General features: G+C 39.1%; 1 protein-coding gene across 19 annotated transcripts in view; it reads left to right on the forward strand.

The window, feature by feature from the left end:
• Nucleotides 1–17,196, forward strand: part of TRIM2 (tripartite motif containing 2) — an 86,340-nt gene extending 69,144 nt beyond the window's left edge. For 18 of the 19 annotated variants that reach the window (XM_077177224.1, XM_077177221.1, XM_054632827.2 and 15 more), the window contains 5 exons: nucleotides 385–552; nucleotides 7,314–7,494; nucleotides 9,152–9,222; nucleotides 11,647–11,787; nucleotides 12,798–17,196. In XM_077177224.1, coding sequence (XP_077033339.1) covers nucleotides 385–552; nucleotides 7,314–7,494; nucleotides 9,152–9,222; nucleotides 11,647–11,787; nucleotides 12,798–12,950 — 714 coding nt within the window. In that variant the 3' untranslated portion in view covers nucleotides 12,951–17,196. The remainder of the gene's footprint in view (nucleotides 1–384; nucleotides 553–7,313; nucleotides 7,495–9,151; nucleotides 9,223–11,646; nucleotides 11,788–12,797) is intronic. The other variant, XM_077177227.1, reaches the window with a different exon arrangement.
• The last annotated feature ends 4,454 nt before the right edge of the window (nucleotides 17,197–21,650 follow it).

Raw genomic sequence — 21,650 nt, forward strand, 5'->3', positions numbered from 1 at the left:
TCTAGTTACCTGGCTTGGGGTAACAAGGACATATTCCTATGTTTTCTACAGTCTTAGCACTCAGTGCCTCAGTTTCCTCATTTCTAGTAAGGAAATAATACCATTCCCTCCCCACTGAGAGAGATATTGTGAAGCTAATTAATGTTTGTGAAGTACTTTGAGTTCACTGAAAAAACAGTGCAATGAGGTTTTCTTTTTTTTGAAATCCGGGTGTTCTAAAATTAGATATATTACTTTCAAATATGGACTGTGTAAAAGTGGTTCACGTTCCCAGCTCTCTTCCTGATTATAGTGTTGATTAGTGACTTGCTAAAATCTAAGCTCCAAGAAATAGGTGATGGTCATGTGTGGACATAATTTTAAAATCCCTGTTTTCTATTACAGATATTTTCCAATGATGGTCAGTTCAAAAGCCGTTTTGGCATACGAGGAAGGTCTCCTGGCCAGCTGCAGCGGCCAACAGGAGTGGCTGTGCATCCCAGTGGTGACATCATTATTGCAGACTACGATAACAAATGGGTTAGCATATTCTCATCAGATGGAAAATTCAAGGTACGAGTTACTATGTGAACTCTCCTGAGCTTTCTCTGTCTTACAAAGGAATGCAAAGTAACATTATTTTTCAAGAAACTACATAGTTTGGCTGTATCTTAGTCTAAATTCCATTGTTGTGATGTGACCTGACCCAGCCACATGGTATAATTAATAGGAGGAGATCACAGCAGTAATGCTAATGTTACACCAAGCAGAGACAACATGTTCCATACTGCGTGCTTAGATGTCTTTCTGTTACTTATGGTCGAGCACAGCAAGTGCCAGCAAGGCTAGTTGGACTAGCTCAACAACCTTCATATCATTAGTACTCTGATTGTGCAGAAGGGTGTGTGCAGATACGTGTATGCACACAGACAAACACAAAATCTTACAAGGAGTACATGAAGCTCTTCAGTGACATATGGAGGAGAAAAAGAAGGTAGCAGATTGATGTTGACTTCCTCTTTTATTCCATACTTCTCAGCAAATATAGTGTATAATTTCTGTATGATCCTGTTGGTAATATAAGCAAGGAAGAGTAACCCAGGGTGTTGTTTCAGTGCTACAGCATAAACAGGAGTGTTCTACCTGGTGTGTTGTGCACTGAAAAAACTGAAAGACAGTAATGATGTTGTAGGTTTCAGAAATCAAAAATTCTAAGGAAACAATTTCATATTTTCATAGCAACTCTGATCCCTTTAATGGGAATAAAATAAGACAGCAGCTACTACACTACATTGATGATTTCCAACCTGCAACATTTATTTCACTTGGGTTCAGGTGCAGTTCTTGAGAGAATTAAAGGTTTCCTTGATTTGGTCCTGGTGTCTGAATGCATGATACCAAGTCTGGTGATGCACATTAGAGAGAGCCACCTCTGGCAGAGGTTAGCTGTACTCACTGGTCATAGGGATAATAGACCTGGAGGGAAATTTCTACCATAGTTACTTAGTTCTGGAGTCCTGCATTGGGCAGATATGGCCTGTTTGGCTAATCTTCTGGCAGCCTAGTAGCCAAAAAGCTCAGGTTCTGAGCTGCTCATGTGTGCAGCAAGAAATGGCCTTACTCCAAATAGTCTTTGCAAAGAGACAATTGCAAATAGGTAACTGTACTTGCGTAGTCCTCAGTGACCTCCATCTGAGAAACCAGTGTGTACGCTTCCAGAACTATCCAGATCATGTATAGACTTCAAGCTAAAGTAAAGCAATACTAAAATGTAATGCAAGTGTTAAAAAAAAATACAAATTGTTTGCATTTGCAGAGAGGATGTGATTTTAGTTGTCAAGTAATTTTGAAAATGTATAGCTACACAGGAAAACCTTGGTTTTGGCTGAAGTTCTTAAATTAAATGAAAACACCAAAACAAACCCAAAGAAATATGTAATTTAGTTAAGAATCCAAATATTCTGATTATCCTAGGTATGTTTTAAATAATTATTAACATCCTTAATGTGAACTGGACACAGAACATGGAGGGCTTGTTTTCCTGACTTCTTAAGATATGCTGTTAGTCCAGCATTTTGGATGGTGCCAGCTCTGGAGGAAAAAGCTCTGGAGAAGCCAAAATGCTGTATGTGATATACTACCAGTAGGGAGACAGGTATTGGAAAAAAAAGTTATTAATGTAGTTCCTCTGATGCGAAGCCTAGATTTGTTTTCAGTCAATGTTTTCATTGGATTGCAAAAAATGCAAAAGCTGTGTGATGTTGGCATTGTTTGCGTGGTTTATACAAATTAATGCATCAGACTTCATAGCTCTTGGGACTAGAATGATTAAATGAGAGACGGAACATCAATTGTTTAAAATACTATTTTTAGATTGAATGCAATAAGCCATATTTGTGAGAGGAAAAATAAATGCTTGTAGAAGTATTTTTTTATACAGAGGGTAGGCATAAGCACATAAGTGCAGGAGCTGGGTGGAGGGCAGGTGGCAGAGCATGTGCATGGGGACAGCAGGAGCGAGGCAGTGGGAACACTGGGATGGAGACACGGACGGGCACTGGGCACAGGGCCACACTGAGGAGCTCTAATGGGAGCAGGGGTCCTGTATTGGTGCAGCACTGGTTCAGGGGATCCTGTACTGCACAGTGTAGCTGGAGAGCTGGGCTGGGGAGGAGGGGTGCAGGTGGAGTGAGCATAGGGCCTGGGGGAACTGTGGGGGGACACACACAGGGTTGGGAGGTCATGCCCACCGAGGGTGAGGCTGTGATATGGGGACAGTCAGTGCCATGAAGGGATGGGACTTGTATGGGGCATGATGGTGTAGGACTGGGAGTTGGACTCGATGATCCTTGTGGGTCCCTTCCAACTCAGGATATTATTCTGTGATGGGATTAAATAAAATATAATGGAAGCACAGAACAAATAAAATATAATGGAAGCACAGAACATAGATGTAACAGATCTAGCCTGTGGGAATCTGGGCAAAGCCTTGTAATTTTTTGTGTGTTGGCAGTGGTAATTCTTACTGGGGCCTGGTCAGATTAAATTGGGCAGCACTTGCTAAAATAACAGAGAGAGAGAAAGGGATAATGGCATTTGCCTTCAAAGGACTGTGCCTGCAAGTCATTGTGTAATTCCTCTGATGCAGGTGGCCTGCTAATTGTTAACTCAGCAATATCAGGGGGCTGTTTTGAGCTTAATCTAACTATTTTTGATGTTGTCCCCTTCCTTCTGTATTTACTTACACTCATTCTCCCTTAGTGGAATTTTAATAGTCATGTGAGCCATAAGGCAAATTTCCCTGGAACCAGGCCCAGGCATGTCCCTGATTACAGCACTGGACTGACTCCCCTTAGCAACCTCCACTGCCAGGCAGAAACGTATCACCTTCCTTAGTTCTGGCAGCAACAGAGTTCTGTTTTCTCAAGGCTGTAACTTACATAAATGCAGAGGTGGGCAAACTCTAATCTAAGTTGCACCAAAACATGAGCTTCTTCACATGAACAGCTGTACTGTCCTGGATATGATAAAGACTCAGACTGGGTCTTAGGATTTGGGGCTTCTATTTCTGGCTATGCCACAGATCTCATGGGTGACTAGTGATCTTCCATTTCACTTCCCAGTGCTTTATTTTCTTCATCTGTAAAAGGCAGATAACAGTGCTGGCTTCCTCTGTCAAGTATTCTGAAATTGCTAAGAAAGCTGTTGCAGTTGCTAGCTGTAGCTAGCAATTTCTTTGATACAGCGCTAGGCTAAGGAGAGAAAGCATGGTGAAGCAGCTGTACCAGCTCCTCACCAAGTGATGTTCAAACCTGATGAAGGAACTGGACAACAGAGCCAAGAGAATGATTCGTGCTCCTCTGAGGATTGTTTTCTTTCTAGACTCAAAGAGCTGTATATAAGATGACAAGCTTGTTGTCAACCAAACAGGGCTCTGCAAGTCAAGTTAAGATCAAATTTAGATAAGTGGGAAAAGAGGAAATATTTTATATGTCAGACTTCTTCCTTGTCTCACTAGTAGAATTAAGGAAAGAGCTGTCTGAAGCTGGTTCCATGTACTGATGGGAATGGGTAGTATGGTTAAATGGTCACAGTTGAATTTTGACAGTCAGATGAATGATAAATCCACTTATTGTGTGATATTGCAAAGTGTGACAAAGTTGTATCTCCTTAATAGAGAAGTTCTCAAACAGGAAAAGATGGTTTGTTGAAAGTTTTTAATTAATCCCTGACAATCTTGAACCTTTCAGACAGCAACAAGCATGGTAAAGTTAAACTTAGCCCTAACATGCTTTCTTCTACAGTGGAAAAGTATTCATAAATTTTTATGTAGGCTAATTCAGATCTTTGGTTTTTTTGGTTTTTGTTTTTTTTTGGGTTTTTTTTTTTTTTTTACCTCTAGGAATATCCCCCAGTAGAATATTTTCCAGCCTGGTAGGGTGACTTTATAAACACATGTTTGAAAACCAGTATAAATTCCTAAGAGCCTATAAAATAAGGGACATAATGTCCCCGACTGAATTAAATTAAACACATTATTTGTATTAAGGGTTTACATGATTCATTATACTGTATTCATTTCTAATGGAAAAAAGCCTGAAAATACTTCCATTCATACACTTAATGGGAGTGACTGAGTTTCATAATGTTCTGTTCTAAATAATCAAACCTATAATTCTAAGAAATATTCTGAAATAAAAATATACAAAGAATATGTTCAGCCAGATCCAGTAATGTGTCATCAGCATATTTTGATCTAAACTGGGAACAGATTTTTAGTAAAAAGCATTGCAAACTCTAGCTGGGCATACTTTATTGCTGCTTGCAAATTATATTTTAAACCTGGCCCAATAGTAGTGATTTTTATTACTTTTCTCAGCACTGAGTGCCCATTAATGTATATGTGATTTATTTGTTATATTTTTCCATATGTGTTTATATGGGCATTAAGACACTGTACTCATGAGTCTGAGTCATTTTCTACAGGAATCGTGGAAAGATGGTAAGGAGGTGGTGCAATGCTCAAGCAGACAACCACATGGCCATCCCAAAGGAAGGAGGGCAATATGATTTAATCACCCCAAAGGAAATACATCTACAGATTTGCATTTGATTTATGGTTTTGCTGCTTTGTTGTTATGCAAACTGAATACATTTTGTAGGTCTGCTGATATCTTTCCCCTGGTGAACACAAAATAAATTTTAATAGTTTTTCCTGGGGATATTTTAGCATGATTCAATTAGGTAGATTTTGCGTAAGTATTTTGCAGTTTATAACAGCATATGTATATGAACATAAAACTGACACAAGATCATTGCATGTTGGCCAAGCATGGTCTTGCAGCTGCAAGATTTGCTCCCTGGAATTTTCTTCACTGGAGACTGAAAAAGGTTGTGTAGTGGCTTAGTAGCAGCCATCCTCAGGGTCCCCAGGTAGCTTTATTTTAGGATCATTCCTATTTTTTACCTGCAACCCCACCTACAAGAATGTACCATGCAATAGGAGCATGGGACTTACTAAGGATAGGAGAGCTCCTTCTGTTTGCTTTGAAAACATCAGGGACATGAGAAAAATGAGTTAGGCAATGGATTTTCTCAATGCCTTGTAATCTGTCCCACTGCTACTCACCAATTGCAGGAGGGAGGGGAGAGGGGCAGAGAAGTCAGCAGTAGATGTGGTAATTGTGAACATGGTTTAATGGTAAATATGACAGTGTTAGGTTAATGCTTGGACTCAGGCCTAGAGGTCTTTTCCAACCAAAATGATTATATAACTCCCAGCATTGCTTGCTCTAGGGGGTGATCTGTCTCACTCTGCAAAGGCAGTGAGGTGAAAGATGGCCTTGTTTCATAAATAAGATGAATATCTTAGTATATATTTCATTTAAATTCCAATGCAAACAGAAAAGTATCTTCTTCACCAAGATTTGAATTTCAGTTTGTAGGATGTGTCTGTCACAAATTACTATAGAATCTGAAAATTCTGGAACTCATAATTTCAACAAAGCCTCACTGGTGGACTATCTGTCCAGTACAGACATTTAAAACCAGCCTGAATAAGTGCTTTCAAATATGTTCATCAATTAAAAGAAAGGTCTATAAGCAGGATGCAAGTTGCTCCATTCCAATGCAAACAATTGGGTATTTACAAACTTTTTAAACTGAAAGGTCAAAACCCAACTGATTTTATGTAGATTAAAACAGTTTCTAGAATCCCAGCCTAAAAAAAAGCTGAATGGTGAAGAATGCAGAATGGATTGTGAGGTAATCCTAAGTCTTCTTGTATATGCCCAGGTAGCTCATGGATTCTTTGAAGGCTTGGTCTCAATTTCTGCTTGCTCTGTTGCTTAGATCCTCTTTTAAGAATCCCTTCTTTTTAAACCTACTAAAGCATGCTTCTGGCATTTTTGGATTTGACAGCTCTCTAGCCTTTCCAAGTAATTTACTGTTATGAGATCCATCTCATCTCCACTGAACGTTTTTCCAGTGAAATATTGTATACAATTCCCCTCCTGTTGCTGATTATACCGGCAGATGGTTTTGGTAGTCACAAGGCCTATTTAAAATGATGGAAATAATTTTATTTACCTAAGACAGGAACAAGCTTTGATTTGTTTAGTGTTTCAAAGATTACTTCATTTGCTGTTTGGCAACATGATCCTCTCCCCTTTGCAGTTTTCAGCTGACACTTCATGTGTCTAAGCAGCAAGTGAAGCAATCTCATGTGGAATCTGGTGGAAGATAGGTTAGCCTGAGCTTCAGCTCTGCTCAAATTCTTTCTGAGAGCACTCAGAAGGTGCTGTTGTCTTACTAACCCAAGAAAGGCAACAGAGGACATCATAGCCTACATCCCATCCAGCCCTGATGCTCCAAGAACTCTGACTTCTTTGATGCAGGCAGTGATAAAGATGTCTCCTGTCCATCAAGGGGGTTGTTGGACTCAGGAACAGCACACAATAGGAGACAAAAGTCCTTTCTGTTTGTCTGCTTGTCTGCCTATCCTGCTGCTACCCTAATGCTGGATATACAGACATTTCTGACAGGTTTATCAAGTCACACAAATCTGATGACTGTATTTCTTATGAGTTATATATTTGGACTCAGTTGCTGAGGTGGCAGATTTTTCAGTCTAGAAAAGACATACAGAAAGCACACTATTTTCAGCTGAAGAAAAAAATTATGAAGTACATGGTAAGAGCTGATAAAAACTATTGCTTCCAACTTCTGATGAAGAAAAGCATCTCTGTTCTGCTCTGTGCCTGTAATACAATCTTTAAACAGTACTAATTTCTATCATGCCAACATATTTTCCTGTTTTGTGTTTTCCCATTTAGGCCAAAATTGGGTCTGGAAAGCTCATGGGCCCAAAAGGTGTTTCTGTGGATCGTAATGGACACATCATTGTAGTGGACAATAAAGCATGCTGTGTCTTCATCTTCCAGCCAAATGGGAAAATAGTCACCAGGTTCGGAAGTCGAGGAAATGGTGACAAGCAGTTTGCAGGTACACTTGATGGTAATATGTAAATCCCCTTTTCTTGCCTCTTCTGCTCACATTTGCATGATGTTTGAGCATGTTGAAGATGCAGTATCCTACCCCTTTATCCTCCAGGGGAGAGGTTCTGCTAGACATACATCTCCTATTTGCTTGATTGGTCAGGCAGACTGCAACATCTGTTCTGCAAATGTAATTGTAACCAGATGGTTTCATCTACCTCCCTATGCCTGGAAACATTTCAGACCAGTGACCCAAGAAAGACTGATCTTAACTAGCATTTTATAAGTGCTTTGTAATTGCCACACTAAGCTGTTCGGCACAATCAACTCAGATGCTGTCCTTTGTGTTTCCAGTCATCAGACACATAAACCCCAATGCCCTAAGTGGTATCTCTTAGAAAATGAGTGTAATGGGGTAGTGTTGAGATTGAGATCAGGAAGGCAGAGTTATGGAACAGCCAGTGCAAGTTTGGGGAAATTGCCATTTATACTCAACTGACTGCTCGCACATGCTGTCTTTCAAGTAGAATATGCATTTAAGTTTAAAAAACAGAACAACCCCATTGATATATTTTAAGTGAATAGCCGTTCTTTCAAAATTTGAAATGAAGGTGCCAGATTAGGTATGCAGGTCGTTTTACAGGTGTTGGGTCTTTTTTAGTATGTAGTTTCATTGGTTCATTGGTCTGATGTTTTGACTGGTTCACAGTGAAAGGGAGGAATAGCATCAATGTGTTTTTATCCAAAGATCTCTTGCAATGTGTTATGGCATAATATATATAATTTATGAGAGCTCGGGCTCTAAGACAGCTACATTTTCTGGGTATCTCAATTTCTTTTTATTCAAAAATTTGCAAAAACATGTCCTGAAAATAAGTCAGCAAATACTTTCTAACAGTGCATTTGAGAAACATATCACCTCTTCTTGCTGATAGGCTACAGAAAACAGGTAAATTGTCAATACTTGAATGTTTTCATTGCAAAATTTTTCATTTTTGTTATAGTTTACCCTGATATACAGTGAAAACTGAAACTGAGTTTTGTTCTGTTTAATAACTCAAAATAGCACTAAGTGTTTTAATTTGGGTACTTGCCTGTTTTCAAACTACCATTTGTTTTTTACTCAAATTTGCACACATATTTCAATACACAATGTAAAGCAAAAAATGCCCTTTTTTCCCTGACAGTTGTCTTCTAAGTAACTTTTTTATTTATCCTAAAACTTGTTGGCTCAAATGCTTGTAAGATGTGAGCACACAGAGCATAAAATACTTTAATTAAGAATTTACAGGAACATTTCTGATAACAATTTGCAGTGTATACACAACTTTATGCTTAAGCACTTCATGTTTTGTCTTGTTAATAAGCCCATAAATCTCTGCATAGTCATATGTGTACAAAAGAGGGAGAAATCAACAATGCTTATTGGGAACAATAACAACTGACAACTGGTTGAAAAAGAAATTATTTGTGTTTACAAAAAGCATGCTGAGCTTTTAAAGAAACCATGAAGTAAAATTACTCTTAATTTGAAATTGGTATTCCCACTTGGACTGCTATTGCTCAGAAGCCAAACATAATATGCCGGCAGGCTGATTTTTTTTTTTCATTTAACCATACTTTTTATTTTAATGGTATTACTATTTTTTTCTTCTTCTTCTTTTTCTGCATTGCAGGTCCTCATTTTGCAGCTGTAAACAGCAACAATGAAATTATCATTACAGATTTTCATAACCATTCTGTCAAGGTACTGTCAATGGCAACTTGGAAAGTTGCCACTTTAATTTTATTATGATATTTTTGGGGGGAAAGAACGTATTGTTAAAACCAAAGAGATCACACACCATATAGGGAGTGTGATATAGCTCTGCTATAGAGACAGCACTTTCAGAGAACTCTGCATGCAGTGCATCGCTTAGTGAAGATATAGTCCATTGCCTTTCGTGTCACTATAATGGTGTCTAATACAATTGCTTAAACATAGCTTGTATCTGAAATAAATAATTTCAACTTTACTTAATTTTAGTAGCCCTCTGCCAAACCTGTTAATGACCCTGTGTTCTGTCTTTTAAAAGTCTGGCTTTTGAATTTCCCAGTAAAAGCTTTCCACAGTTCTAGTTGTAAAATTATAGCAAAGTAAAGATACATTACAGTCTTTAAATTCCATACCTATAAGCTTTAAGATTACTGGACCCATTTTACAACCTGATTCTCTTAAAACCCATGTTGCTATTGGTTTTCATTCAGTGCCTCCTGCACTGGGCAAAACTGGCCACTAGTCCTTACACCCATGGAAATTCCTGACTCTCAGCCTGTTGAAGTCATGGTATGATAGGAAGTTTATTTGTTTGTCCCAGTAATAAACCAGACCAAGGAAACATGCTGAGATGTGTTGGCAAATGTCTATGAAGGAGACACAGGCCACTTCAGAAATGCCTCACGTGTGTGTGTTTGTTCTCAGGCATTCCCTTTCCTACACTTCCTGCGTGTGCTCTTGTGCCCTCCCTCTACAGGAGAGAGCAGCAGGAGGACAGAGGCAGGATACTGTTCTACCTGGGCTCTCAGGACATGTGTGTCAGTCCCACACACCAACAAAATAAAGTCCCTGGCATTTCATCTAATGCCTGTTTTGACTGAACCTCAGTCAAAAAAAGTTGAACCTCAGTCTAGTTCTTTACTATTTCTAATTGAAAAAATAAATTTTATGTATTCACCTGAAATTGGAGGTTGCTGCCTGAACATAGACACCTTTGTGTCCTGAGCAGTGCTGAATCACCGAGGTCTGGAATAGCAGCCTTGCTTGCGCATCCTTTTGGAATTGGTGAGGAAGTAGCAGCTTGTGGTTTGGATTACAACACAAAAGCCAAGACTGCTGCAGGAGCCCTAAAGCAGCAGGAGGCCTGTGACTCCATAAATTACCTCTCCACAAGCAAGGTTTGCCTGGTAACAAGAATGCCTGGAGAGGCTTAACAGCAAGGGGCAAACTGAAATGAAAAAAAGAAAGTGAAGAAATGTAAGAAGTATGGCATCCTAGAGGATTTATAATTATTACATTTCTAATGAGAACAGAGTGTCCCATCTGTCTCTGGTGTGACTCAATGGGATACAAATGTTACTTGTTACAATTTGGTACTAACCAGAAAATATTCTTATTTCTGTAGTGTTCTCTAAATTGGTACATATAACTGTTGACTCTCTGGAGAGTTTATTCGCTGAGAGCAGAGAGTACATCTTCTTTTAAATAATAAATTATAAATAACTAAATAAATTAATTTCACTCTTATTAGTCCCAAAGCTGCTTCCTGCCACCAGTGTCTTGAATTAAACAAGCTCACTCAGCAACATTTTTCTCTTGTCCCCATTAACTTTCAAGGATGTTCCTTCCCTCAGGCATCTTTTATGGAAAATCCTGTGCAATGTAGGCTTCTCTGTCATTTGGTCACTTTAGCCCAGGGAGAGAGCAATATATCTTTGTCTATTTTTTCATTAGGTGGCTTTTTTTAATTATTATTTTCTTTAATCCTCTGAGGCACTGACTTGGTACTTCATTAATTTCCTCCCCCAAAATGTTTTTTTCTCTGTTCACTGGGGGTGTTTGAGAACACAGTAATTCCCTGACATCTTCCACCTTGTCAGCACTTCAGTGTGCACTTGGCACTTGTCAGGTCTTTGCATTTTGTTGTGCAAGCCCCAGTCAGTCTCTAAGAACTCTGTTGGACCTTGTGCTGTAGCTGGCCCTGGATCCAAAATGGATGAAAATATTTTAGAGATGGCTGTGGACTGTGTAAATGACACATTTTGTATCTTGTTTGGTCCCATTGGTGCATCCAGGTCACTGACAGAATAGTCATTGATCGGCTCCATCTTTCTGCTGTCTAAACCTGTTACCATCACAGAGAATTCAGTTGCTGACCTGTCTGCAGAGAGCAGCATGCCATGATTTGCAATGTGTGTTAGATTATGGAAGCAGAGAAGAGAGCATCTGCTCCATTGTGTTTTAGTTCCAAAGAAACAAAGCACCCAGTGCTGCATCTGCATTCAGCTCTTCACAGTTCAAGATGCACAAGCTGCAGAAGAATTCTGGGGCCCTTTGCCTCCATGTCTGAGATGAATCAGATCTTATAATTCTTGATACCACGCCATATTTAGGTTGTTGTTTTAACCCATACAGGTCTTTAACCAGGAGGGAGAGTTCATGCTGAAGTTTGGATCAAATGGAGAAGGAAATGGGCAATTTAATGCACCAACTGGAGTAGCAGTAGATTCTAATGGAAATATTATTGTAGCAGATTGGGGAAACAGCCGAATACAGGTAAAAATTTCTGTATTTCAAAGGTGCTTGATTAAAAAAAATAATGGGTTGCTAACTCTGGCCTTCAGACTGCCCAAGAAACACCATTAGAAGTGATGTGGTTTCTCACACCATCCTTTATATGCCTCATTGTCCACTTTCAGACCTGGTGGAGTTACATTGTGAGCTTTTCAGTGTGGCTGCTGGCAGCTCTGATGGCCATGGTGACCAAGGATTTTGGTGCCAAGTAGTTCCCCAAAAGTTTCTTGATGACTTATGGGACTTGCAAGCATTGCTGAGATTATAGTAATTTATAATCACCATAACAGAAGATCAGAGACATAGTGGAAAATATGAAAAAGCAAATGACCTGAGCTGAATGCAGCAGATCTTTATCATCTTTTTTAAATGTCGAGAAATTATTCTGCTTTCAAGTTATGAGAGTTGCAGTCTTTTTATCTTTTAAGTGCTAATCACAAGGTCTTCCCGTTTGCCAAAGAATACCTAATAAATAAGTGTATGTATTATTTCCACTGAATATAAAACTGAGGAAGCTGCTTATGAGTTGTTCTCAGGAAGCACTCTCAACAGGGTAAACAAATTGCTAGTTTTCTCTGTGTGGGGACCTAAGAATCAGGCTAGCCACAACAGTGATATTTGTTAGGAAAACAAGGTGTTGGTTGAGTTCCCAATTAAGTTTGATTTATTGTAGTTGACTATTTTTAGAACAGGAACAACTGAGTTTCTTATTTATTATTATTATTATTTTATTGTGTGTTAATTCTTGCCAAATATCCTGGTGGCTATAATTAGTTCTTTTAAATAAGAACATACATTTGTATATAAACTTGCATATTATGAGATAACAGAACAGATTTTGCCCTTGTTTATTCTTTTATTCTATTGTATGTCCACTGTTTCAGAAATTAGAAGTATAACAGTATAAGAGAGACTTGTAAGAGAGCAGACTACTTTGTATCCGCTACTTTCCTTTTTTATTCATAACATTCTGTGCCTTCTCACCCTCAAAGGTTTTTGATGGAAGTGGATCATTTTTATCCTACATTAACACCTCTGCTGACCCCCTTTATGGTCCCCAAGGTCTGGCTCTTACTTCAGATGGCCATGTTGTAGTCGCAGACTCTGGAAATCACTGCTTCAAGGTCTATCGATACTTACAGTAGCAATGAGCTCTGGAGCTGGATAATCACCCACCCTTAAGAAAAGACTCGTCCTAGAGATCCAGTGCCGGATATCTCCTACTTTGTGTTTATTTTTAATAACAAAGGAGTCTCTTATGGACTTCTTGCGATTATTTCCAAACTTACCTTGTTTACATAGGACTTGCACCTCTTATGTTTCTCACTGAACTTTTTGTTGTAAGTGTTAATAAAATAATCCTCTGTAACTGAATTCATAAAGACAATGTGAAATTAAACACCAACTGCATCCTATGAAACTGGAATTAACTAATAAGGCAAAAATGAGAAAAGTTTGGGAAAAGTCCCCAAAGCTTTTTGATGACTGCGAAGGATAGCTCCTGCTCAGAGCTTCCAAATTTAAAGAAGTATCATTCTTACATGTTATTTAACCCAGGGGTGACTCTGGGAATCTTCTAGATCTCATTATCATGGTAGGTATTACACTTCTAACATTCTTCAGTCTTACTGTGTATAACAAGTAGGTCCTTTTAGTATAAGGTTAAGTCTCACAAAATCCATCTAGCTCTAACCGTCAACACAGCTCAGTGTTTAGCACTATGAGAATCAATGCAAATTCCCTACTCATGTGGAATTAATGAAGGATTGTTTCGTGCGGCTGTTGTTCACTCTTCCTCTTGCTCAATGTGCAGGAAGGACTTTGCAGAGACCTGACATTTCTAAAGCTCTGGAAAACCTTAATTGTAGCGATACGTTAGTGGGAGAGGAATTTTCTGTATAACCACAGACCTTCTGACACCAAACTAGTTCATTAGGATCAGGGTTATTACAATGTCAAGTCAATTAACCTAATGTGTGCCACTCTTTCGTACGTGTTCATTGCCATGTTTCCTTACGGCAACTCATTGTATTAACCTCTAAAATAAGATGCAGCTTCACACAGGACAGAAAGCCAGAGAAGTACCCTGTGGAGGACCTACGTTATACAACCAAAGGAACTGTGGTAAACAGAGGTTGTATAGGAAAGCCAAGGGTTACCAAAGCTATTTGTTTTTATGTGAGAAAAAATACGTTACAAATAAAAATGAATTTGAACAAATTCCTGAAGTCCTTCATCAAAGGGAATTTTGTTAGAGGACAAAACAAGGACTGTGAGATTTGTTCCAATTTGTTTGTATGTATGTATGTATGTATGACTGATTGACATAAAAATAAAAAAAAGTAAATGTGGGTTATTTCAGCAAACTGGAACGTATGTATGATATTTGACAATGGCAGTACTCCGAAAAATGACCTTTCTTCCTCTGCCAGATCTCTCTACTGTGTTCTTTGTTGAAGTATTAATTTAACTGGAAATGCTTACAGGCATGGTTCTGTTTTTAATGTTTGGTTTGTTGGGGGTTTTTAAAGTATGACCTTGTCCTTTCTAAAGTAGCATTGGCTTTATTCTTATTTCTATATCCAGTGGTCAAAGGTTGAATTGCTACTGTAGCCTGATATAGATAGAATGGTGCTCCCTTTTAAGTATTGCCTGAGGAGCTGTGAGCTTGCTGCCAATGTCTACAATAGCCTGGGAAGTGCTGTCTTTCCTTTCTCATTTTTAGCGCCTTGAAACAAAAGGGCATTGGGTCAGAAACAAGGGAGTATTTTAAGCATGTTTGCAAAATGGAAAGAAATCTTTGATAAAATTTCTTATTATAAGTATTTGTCTTATTTCTACAACGTAAGGTGGTTGTTTCGATAAATTTGAGAAAAACGAATGGTTTTTTTCTAAAGTTGCATTTGACTTGTAAAAATGCAGACCCCAAGGTTCTTAAATGGGGGGTTTGTCTGGTTTTTAATTACTGTTTCCTGAAGATATTTCCTCTTCTTTCCTTTGTTTATTTTTTGCACATAGAATCGATTTAAAATTTCTCGTGCAAATACAAGTTTCCTTATTTCATTGGAATAAATATTTTGTGCATGAAGCTTAAGGACTGTATAACGAAGCTAAGAAACTGGTGGTAACATTTATGAATATTAAAACTCACGTTTGTTATTACTAAGAGAACAAAATAGCCTCTGCTTGAACTGAGTTTGTCCTAAAATTCTGAAGATGGTATCTCGGTCATTACAAATAAACTGTCCTATCAAAATTTAACAAAGCTGTAGATCAAAATTTCATTCTAAGTGTCCTTATAACACTTTCTGACATTGGAAGACCCTTAAATAGCACATCAGTGAAGAAAAGGCATTTGAACTGTATTTAGTAATAAAGAGAAGGGGTTGTGATAAAGGGATTGAGATAAAAACTTTTAAAAATGTGCTGTGGCTGTCAGTTATCACATTTAGTTCCAACTATGGATTTTTAGAATACAATTTTACTAAGCTTACATGTTTACCCCTCAGAAAACATTGCCAAATCCTCTGTTGTCAGGTACTTCGAGAAGCATGAAAATCAGATCCTAACCCATAGAGCAAAATAGATACTTAAGACTGTGCTATTTCATGTATACACTTTTCTTCAAAAGCTTTTCAGTCCTTTGGTCCAACATTGCTTAGCAGGATTATAGATAACCCTTGTGAACCCAGTGCATCCTGATGAAATAAGTGAATTCTGCACATAACTCTCCTCACAACCCAGCTCAAAGCTATTAGGAGTTTTGTGGATTTTTTCTTAAAATTGAGTAGTTTTTTGGATTTTCAGACATTATCAGCAGAGCAGCACCTAAAGAATGTCATAAATTTCAAGTTATTTCTGATAGCAAATGCTGTCAACTTCAAATTTAGTGGCATAGGACATTCCCTTCCAAGGTCTGACCTTATCTGCCTGGCACCGGGAAACTGAGAAACACATTGCTTTTACGGTGCTTCTAAGCCAATTTCGCTAAAATGCTTGGCTTACAAACCTTGCAAAGACCAACCAAAGCAGAAATTCTGCACTTAAAAGCTGGCAGACTTTTTTTTCTCATCCAATTAAGGGAAGGTCAGAATTGCACTATGTGATTTGCTGAGTTGTTAGCATTTATTAAAGGCTTTACAGGCACGCTGCTGCCAGATTTTAGGTATAACCAAATGTCCCCTTGACTTCCCTGGAATGCTAATTGAGTAGCAGCACAGCATGAATGGTGAAAGTATGTGCTTCATTTAACTAATCTTCAACTCAAAAGTAATCTCAAAAGGTTATTAGCTCTTGTGTCATATGGAACATTTTAGGACAAACTAGCCAACTGTATTTTCATTGTTCAGTAAATAGAATAAAAAGATCTGTTCAGATAAATCGAACATAAACAATAGAAAAGTTTTGCATAGGATAAACCAGCACCAATGTACTGAAAAAGAAAAGGAAAATGGTTTAGGCAAGCAATTGCCTCATGAAGATGGAGTGCTATTTACTAGTAAATGCTCATCTGTTCTGTAAAAGCTAGAGGGCTTTTGATTTTATGTCAATATTTTTTATAATAAGGATCTAGTGTTGCCATAATGAGAACTATAAGTGCCCAATAAATTGTGTTTGTTATAAAGAAATGACCTTCAGTTGGGGGAGACAGCTTGTTATGAAATCATGATGTAAAGTCAAACTTTTCTTCAAGAATTCAAGCAGTGATTGTCTGACCTGTTTGTAGAAAGTGTACAAAAGGTATTTGTACTATGGAGTGGCAAGGTTCCTAACAGGTCATTTTATTTCTGACGAATGTACAGCACTTCAGTCGATGTTTGTGAGCAACACAGCCTTAACCCTGACACTTTTTCTTTGGCTTTATGACACGGGAATGTTCCCTAAGTTGTGCAGTGTATGGCAGCAGCCCCTGATAGAAATCTCTACCAGCTGATATGCTGCAGCTTTCCAGTTCTAGGAGTGTTTCCAGTTCTTTTTTCCATATTTTTTAAAACCTTTTTGTACATTCCATCTTTGTAATATATGTTTTGTGTATATGTAAACCTTGCACTCTCTTGACACTCATAATGAAATATTCTTCTCACATGTTTTTTTGTTGTCGATGATGATGTTTTTGTTTGTGTTTTTTTTTTTAATCCCTATGATGCTAAATACAGACTTTTTCTCCTTAAGGTCAAGGATGAAAGATGCACATCAAAGTGTTTGTGTGTGTGTGCGTGCGTGCGTGTGTGTGTGTAGTTTTAGCTTCCTGTGTGCCATGGTATTCATAATGCTTTAGCTGACAAAAAAAATTACTCTGTCTTGGAAATGTAGGAAAACCGGAGTCAAATGTGTACCTTTACCACGCACAAAAATTTCAAATAATAAAAATAAAGCTTGTTTCCTCTGTTATTTTCATGGTTGAGGATTTATTTTTCATATGTCTCATACTCACTTGTCCCTAGAAGTGACCCCATAATGCAGGAAGATGGGTAATTTTTTCCAGTTTTCTTTCCTGACACCACAGGTTACAAGCTAAGGAAACTGTGATTTTTTCATGGGTGTTAAATTTTTTATGTTGACACAGAGGAAAGACAGACTTGAGTTGTTCTTGGGAAGAAGGTGCAGAGTTGGAGCTTCCTTGTTCCTCTCTTCCTTCTTCAGTACAGGAATCAAAATTAAGATTTTCGTTGGTGGCAGTAAGATTAAGAGCTGTAAGCTTTTCTGCTTGCATCACAGAAGTACACAGTACCTTGCAGCTGAGGTGTGATATAATCTTTCAACAGTCTCTTGCAGAAAACCAAATTAAATTATTGTGGAGAACAAAAAATTTACCTTAGGAGTTCAGTCTGACTCTGTTCCTGTAAGAACAAATTTCCAGCTTGTATTAACTTCAATTTCACATAGTACCGATGTCTTCTTGGTCACTGGTGAACTCTCCAAACTGGAATAATTTGAGAACTCAGTGTGACTGGGAACTTGCTCACGAAGTAAGACAGAATCTTCAGAGGCATCATTTGGCTTGGATACAGCCTCAATGAAGGGATCTAGCAGGGTCAGGGAAACCCCCAGTGATGAGTGTTTGCTCAGTGGCAGGACAGTCAGAAATGAGACAGCTGAAATACTGAGCAGCTGTCCATTTTTGTGGCTCTTTCCCCCAAACCCTCTAGAAGAATGTGTTTTATTCTTTCTTGCAAGTCACAGGGAGTGTCAGCAGCCATGTTTCGAGGCCTCATTTTTCTCCCAAAGACAAACTTAGTACAATGTAATGGATCAGTTTTGGTTTTCTGTCAGTCTCCAGATGAATACACACTCATAGACTCTTGGTGCTGAATATACTTGTCTATCTGCCCTGAAATTTGGATGATTACAAAAGGCTTTATTTGTCTGCCAGCTAAAAGAACACCACATCTTGAAGCTGAGCAGTGTTGGATTGACATTTAGAGTTGCAGAGCACTTATTCCTTCCCATGTAAAAAAGATCATAAAGAAGAGAAGCAATAGCACAGGATTTCCTGAAACCACTGGGCTTAGTAGGTAAGATGCTTGTTACATTCCAAATCTTTTCTTATTGATAGGCTAGAAATGTTTTCTGTTCCCTGGATTACTACAGCAGAGGCTCTTCACCACTGAGCAAAATCAGACAGACAGGCTGAACACTAATACCAGAGAACACTTTTGTTTACTAGAAAATATCTGCAGTAAATGACCAACTTCCTCTTTGACCCTCTTGTGGTACTTGTTAAAATACCTAAATGAGGCAGGAAAATCTTTTAGGAGTTCTGTAAATAGGACTAGAGAATCCAGTCTCACCAATGAGTAACAATGTCAGGGAGAATAGGGCCAAAGTAGCTAAAGGAGCGGGGACTTTTGGGCAGCCACCCTTAGCCAGGCTTTCTCTCTTTAGAGTGGTACCCCTTAACATACCACTGCACATTCAAAAACGTTTCCTTGTTCCTTAGCCTGACATTCTCTCACATCAGCTGTGCTGCTCTGCAGTTAACTCTCCCCACAGTTTTACTGACAGTTCATGTGAATGCTCCCTAATTTGGACCAGAGTGAACTATCTCAGTGGAGTGGAACAGTCAATGTCATTTCTGTGGACAGATGTTCTCCCTAGGCAGACCCCAGCTGTGCTGGTAGAGGAGATACCCAGCACTTGCTGCTCATTGCTACATGCAGTTTAAGGCTTCTGCGCTCAGGTTTGTTCTGAGCTAGGCACATGAATGCCTTGTTCCTTCAGAGAAATGCCTTGTGACCAAAATCCTATTGTTTGAGCTACTCATCTCGAGGATAACCGTAATGCTCACTTCTGTCTAGCAAAGCTGTGGGAGCAGTAACTTTTGGGAGATGGCCAGCTAGCATTTCTCACCAAGGGTTTTTCACTCAAGGGTTAAATGTTTGTAGGGAGAACATCTGCTTACAGTCCAAAAGCTCATTCAAGGATGAAATGAGGCAGCAGATGCTGCAGACTGGCCTGTATGGGATACTCATGGATCATATTGCTTCCTGATGTGTGGCCACGGCCCATGACAGACTGCTTGGACCCCAGAGAAGTTGGTACCACCCCCCAGGGGTGAGCATCTCCTTGTCCTCCATGCTCTACTGCTCTCAGTCATACAGGTGCTGTGGGAGGCAGCCACAGGACTCAAAAGGCTTGCTCTTACCCTTCTAGAAATACACGGATCTGCTGTTGGAAAGGAATGAGAAGAAGGTGTCTTGACAAACAAACTGTGGTCCTGATACATAGATAAGGCCAGATACAGCAAGGTGAAAGAACCAATGGGAGAAACCATAAATTCCATAGGAATTCCACTAATTGACACAGACTGTTACTCACTCAAGACTACGCTAAATCTCTGGATTTAGAGAAAAAAAACAGGGACAAAAAGAAAAAGAAAAATGGGAGGGGAGGTTATACATTAGAAGGGGTATTATGTATTAGGTGTTTCAGGGAGTCTGTACCTCTAAAATACCTCAGCCAGTGGAGAAAGAGAGAGGGAAACATGTCTGGGAAATTAGGATAAAAAGAAGGCTGCATCCCCTAAAAATTTGAGAGAAGCCATGAGAAATGCCCCATGGCCTCTCCCTTTATTTGAATTAAGTTGCAGGACTCCTCTGTCTCCTTTTTGGTCATAAACCTCTGGTGTTTATGGATTAATTTTCCTGACATATTCGACTTGAGCTCTTCCCTTCTGAAAAAATAGCTCATGTAATTAAGACTGTGGTATGGCACATATGTATGAAAGGAACAAAATTAAACCAGGACAATTTTCATTCTCTACTGGCTGAGCTTTCTGCCATCGTCGCTTTATTGTCCTTTCAAAACAGAATTTCTGATTGTAATTCAGCTACAGTCAATTGTAAGAGCAAAATTAAGGAGAGTAGAAATTTCGTCTCATCCAAGCATAATTACACTGACAAAGCACTGTATTTCTCTAACTCAGGAACAGGGGAAAACTGTTTTGACCAGTACTTAAAGATCTCAATCAGACTCCTAGAATAGAAAATGTAGCCCAAATTGTTAAAGCTTAAGAAAATCACAGGAAAATGAGAACAATATTCTAACAGAAAGACACAGTTATAGGCCTCCATTACACTGTATTTCCATCCATTGCCTTGTTTCTAGAATCATAACATAAGACTAGCAGTTTTGTGAAATACCGCCTTTAGACATTCTGAAGCCCATTAAAAATGCCAGGCCTTTATGTATTTTAGGAGTCATTCATTCCTCTTCTTGCAGTAAAGGAAAACCACCCCTCAAATCACAAAGCATTGAGATACACCCTTTTGTTTGGGACCTCTTTCACCCAGTGGTCTTTCAACTAATTAGTTTTGACCAGGTGCTACAAAATGTGGGAGGTTTTAGGGAACCTCCTATTACAGAGCAAATTGAACCTCAATGTGGCCATTGAGAGGAAAGCTCATGTCTTTACAACAAATTTGCTGGATTTTGAAGGTATGGGGTTAACGTGTTTGAAATGGGTCTTAATGTCTGTACTAACTTTGGGCAGCAGGTTTGTTGCAGAGCCCAGACAGCTTGGCTCCTGAAACAAACAAGTGGGTGTGTGCAAGCCAGAGTTTCTGAGCTTTGGGGTAAAATAGTAGGTACCAGGGGGGATATGTGGTAGGCAGTTCAGGAAGGCTGTACCTTCCAAGTACCTCAGCCAATGGGGAAAGGAAGAGGCAACATGAGGCCAGGAGTTTAGGATAAAGGGAGGCTGTGCCCTCTGAAACCTCCAGAGAGGAAACCCTGCAGGTGTGTGCCCCAGTGGACTCTCTCCCTTTATTTGAATGAAGTTGCAGGATTTCCCTGTCTCCTTTTTGGACATAAACCTCTGGTGTTTGTGGATTTTCCTGACACTGTAAAAGGGCTTCAGGGCTGCCAGGGCACTTGGGGCAGCTAAGCCTGGCTGTCCCCATGATGCCTAGAGAGGCTACCTAGAACAGAGGCTAGACAGTGTTAAAGGAATAAAGTAGGTATTTACTAAAAGGCCTTCAAAGGATACACCTTGGGCACTACAAGAGCCCGGCCGTGGCTCCTCCCAAGATGGACACCAAGTCATGAGTTTTCACACTTTTATAATTTTTGGTCTATTCACATATTGGGGTTAATTGTCCAATTACAGCTTCAGGTTATGAAGTCCCATCATCCCAGATTGCTCTCCTCAATTCGCTGCTGTTTATACCTTCTGGGCCTGAAGCTGCAGCAGTGTCCTTGGTTCTCAGGCTGGAAAAGGATTGTTCTGTCTAACTAACTTGTGAAGAGAACTTTCTAACACTTGATATGAAGTTCAGAATTATCTACTAATGCAGTACAGAATCTGGAAAATATGAAAGCTAAATCTTAAGGCATCACCCAGGGGC

Source organism: Agelaius phoeniceus, chromosome 4 (genome assembly GCF_051311805.1).
Source record: "Agelaius phoeniceus isolate bAgePho1 chromosome 4, bAgePho1.hap1, whole genome shotgun sequence".
Classification (NCBI taxonomy): Eukaryota; Metazoa; Chordata; class Aves; order Passeriformes; family Icteridae; genus Agelaius; species Agelaius phoeniceus.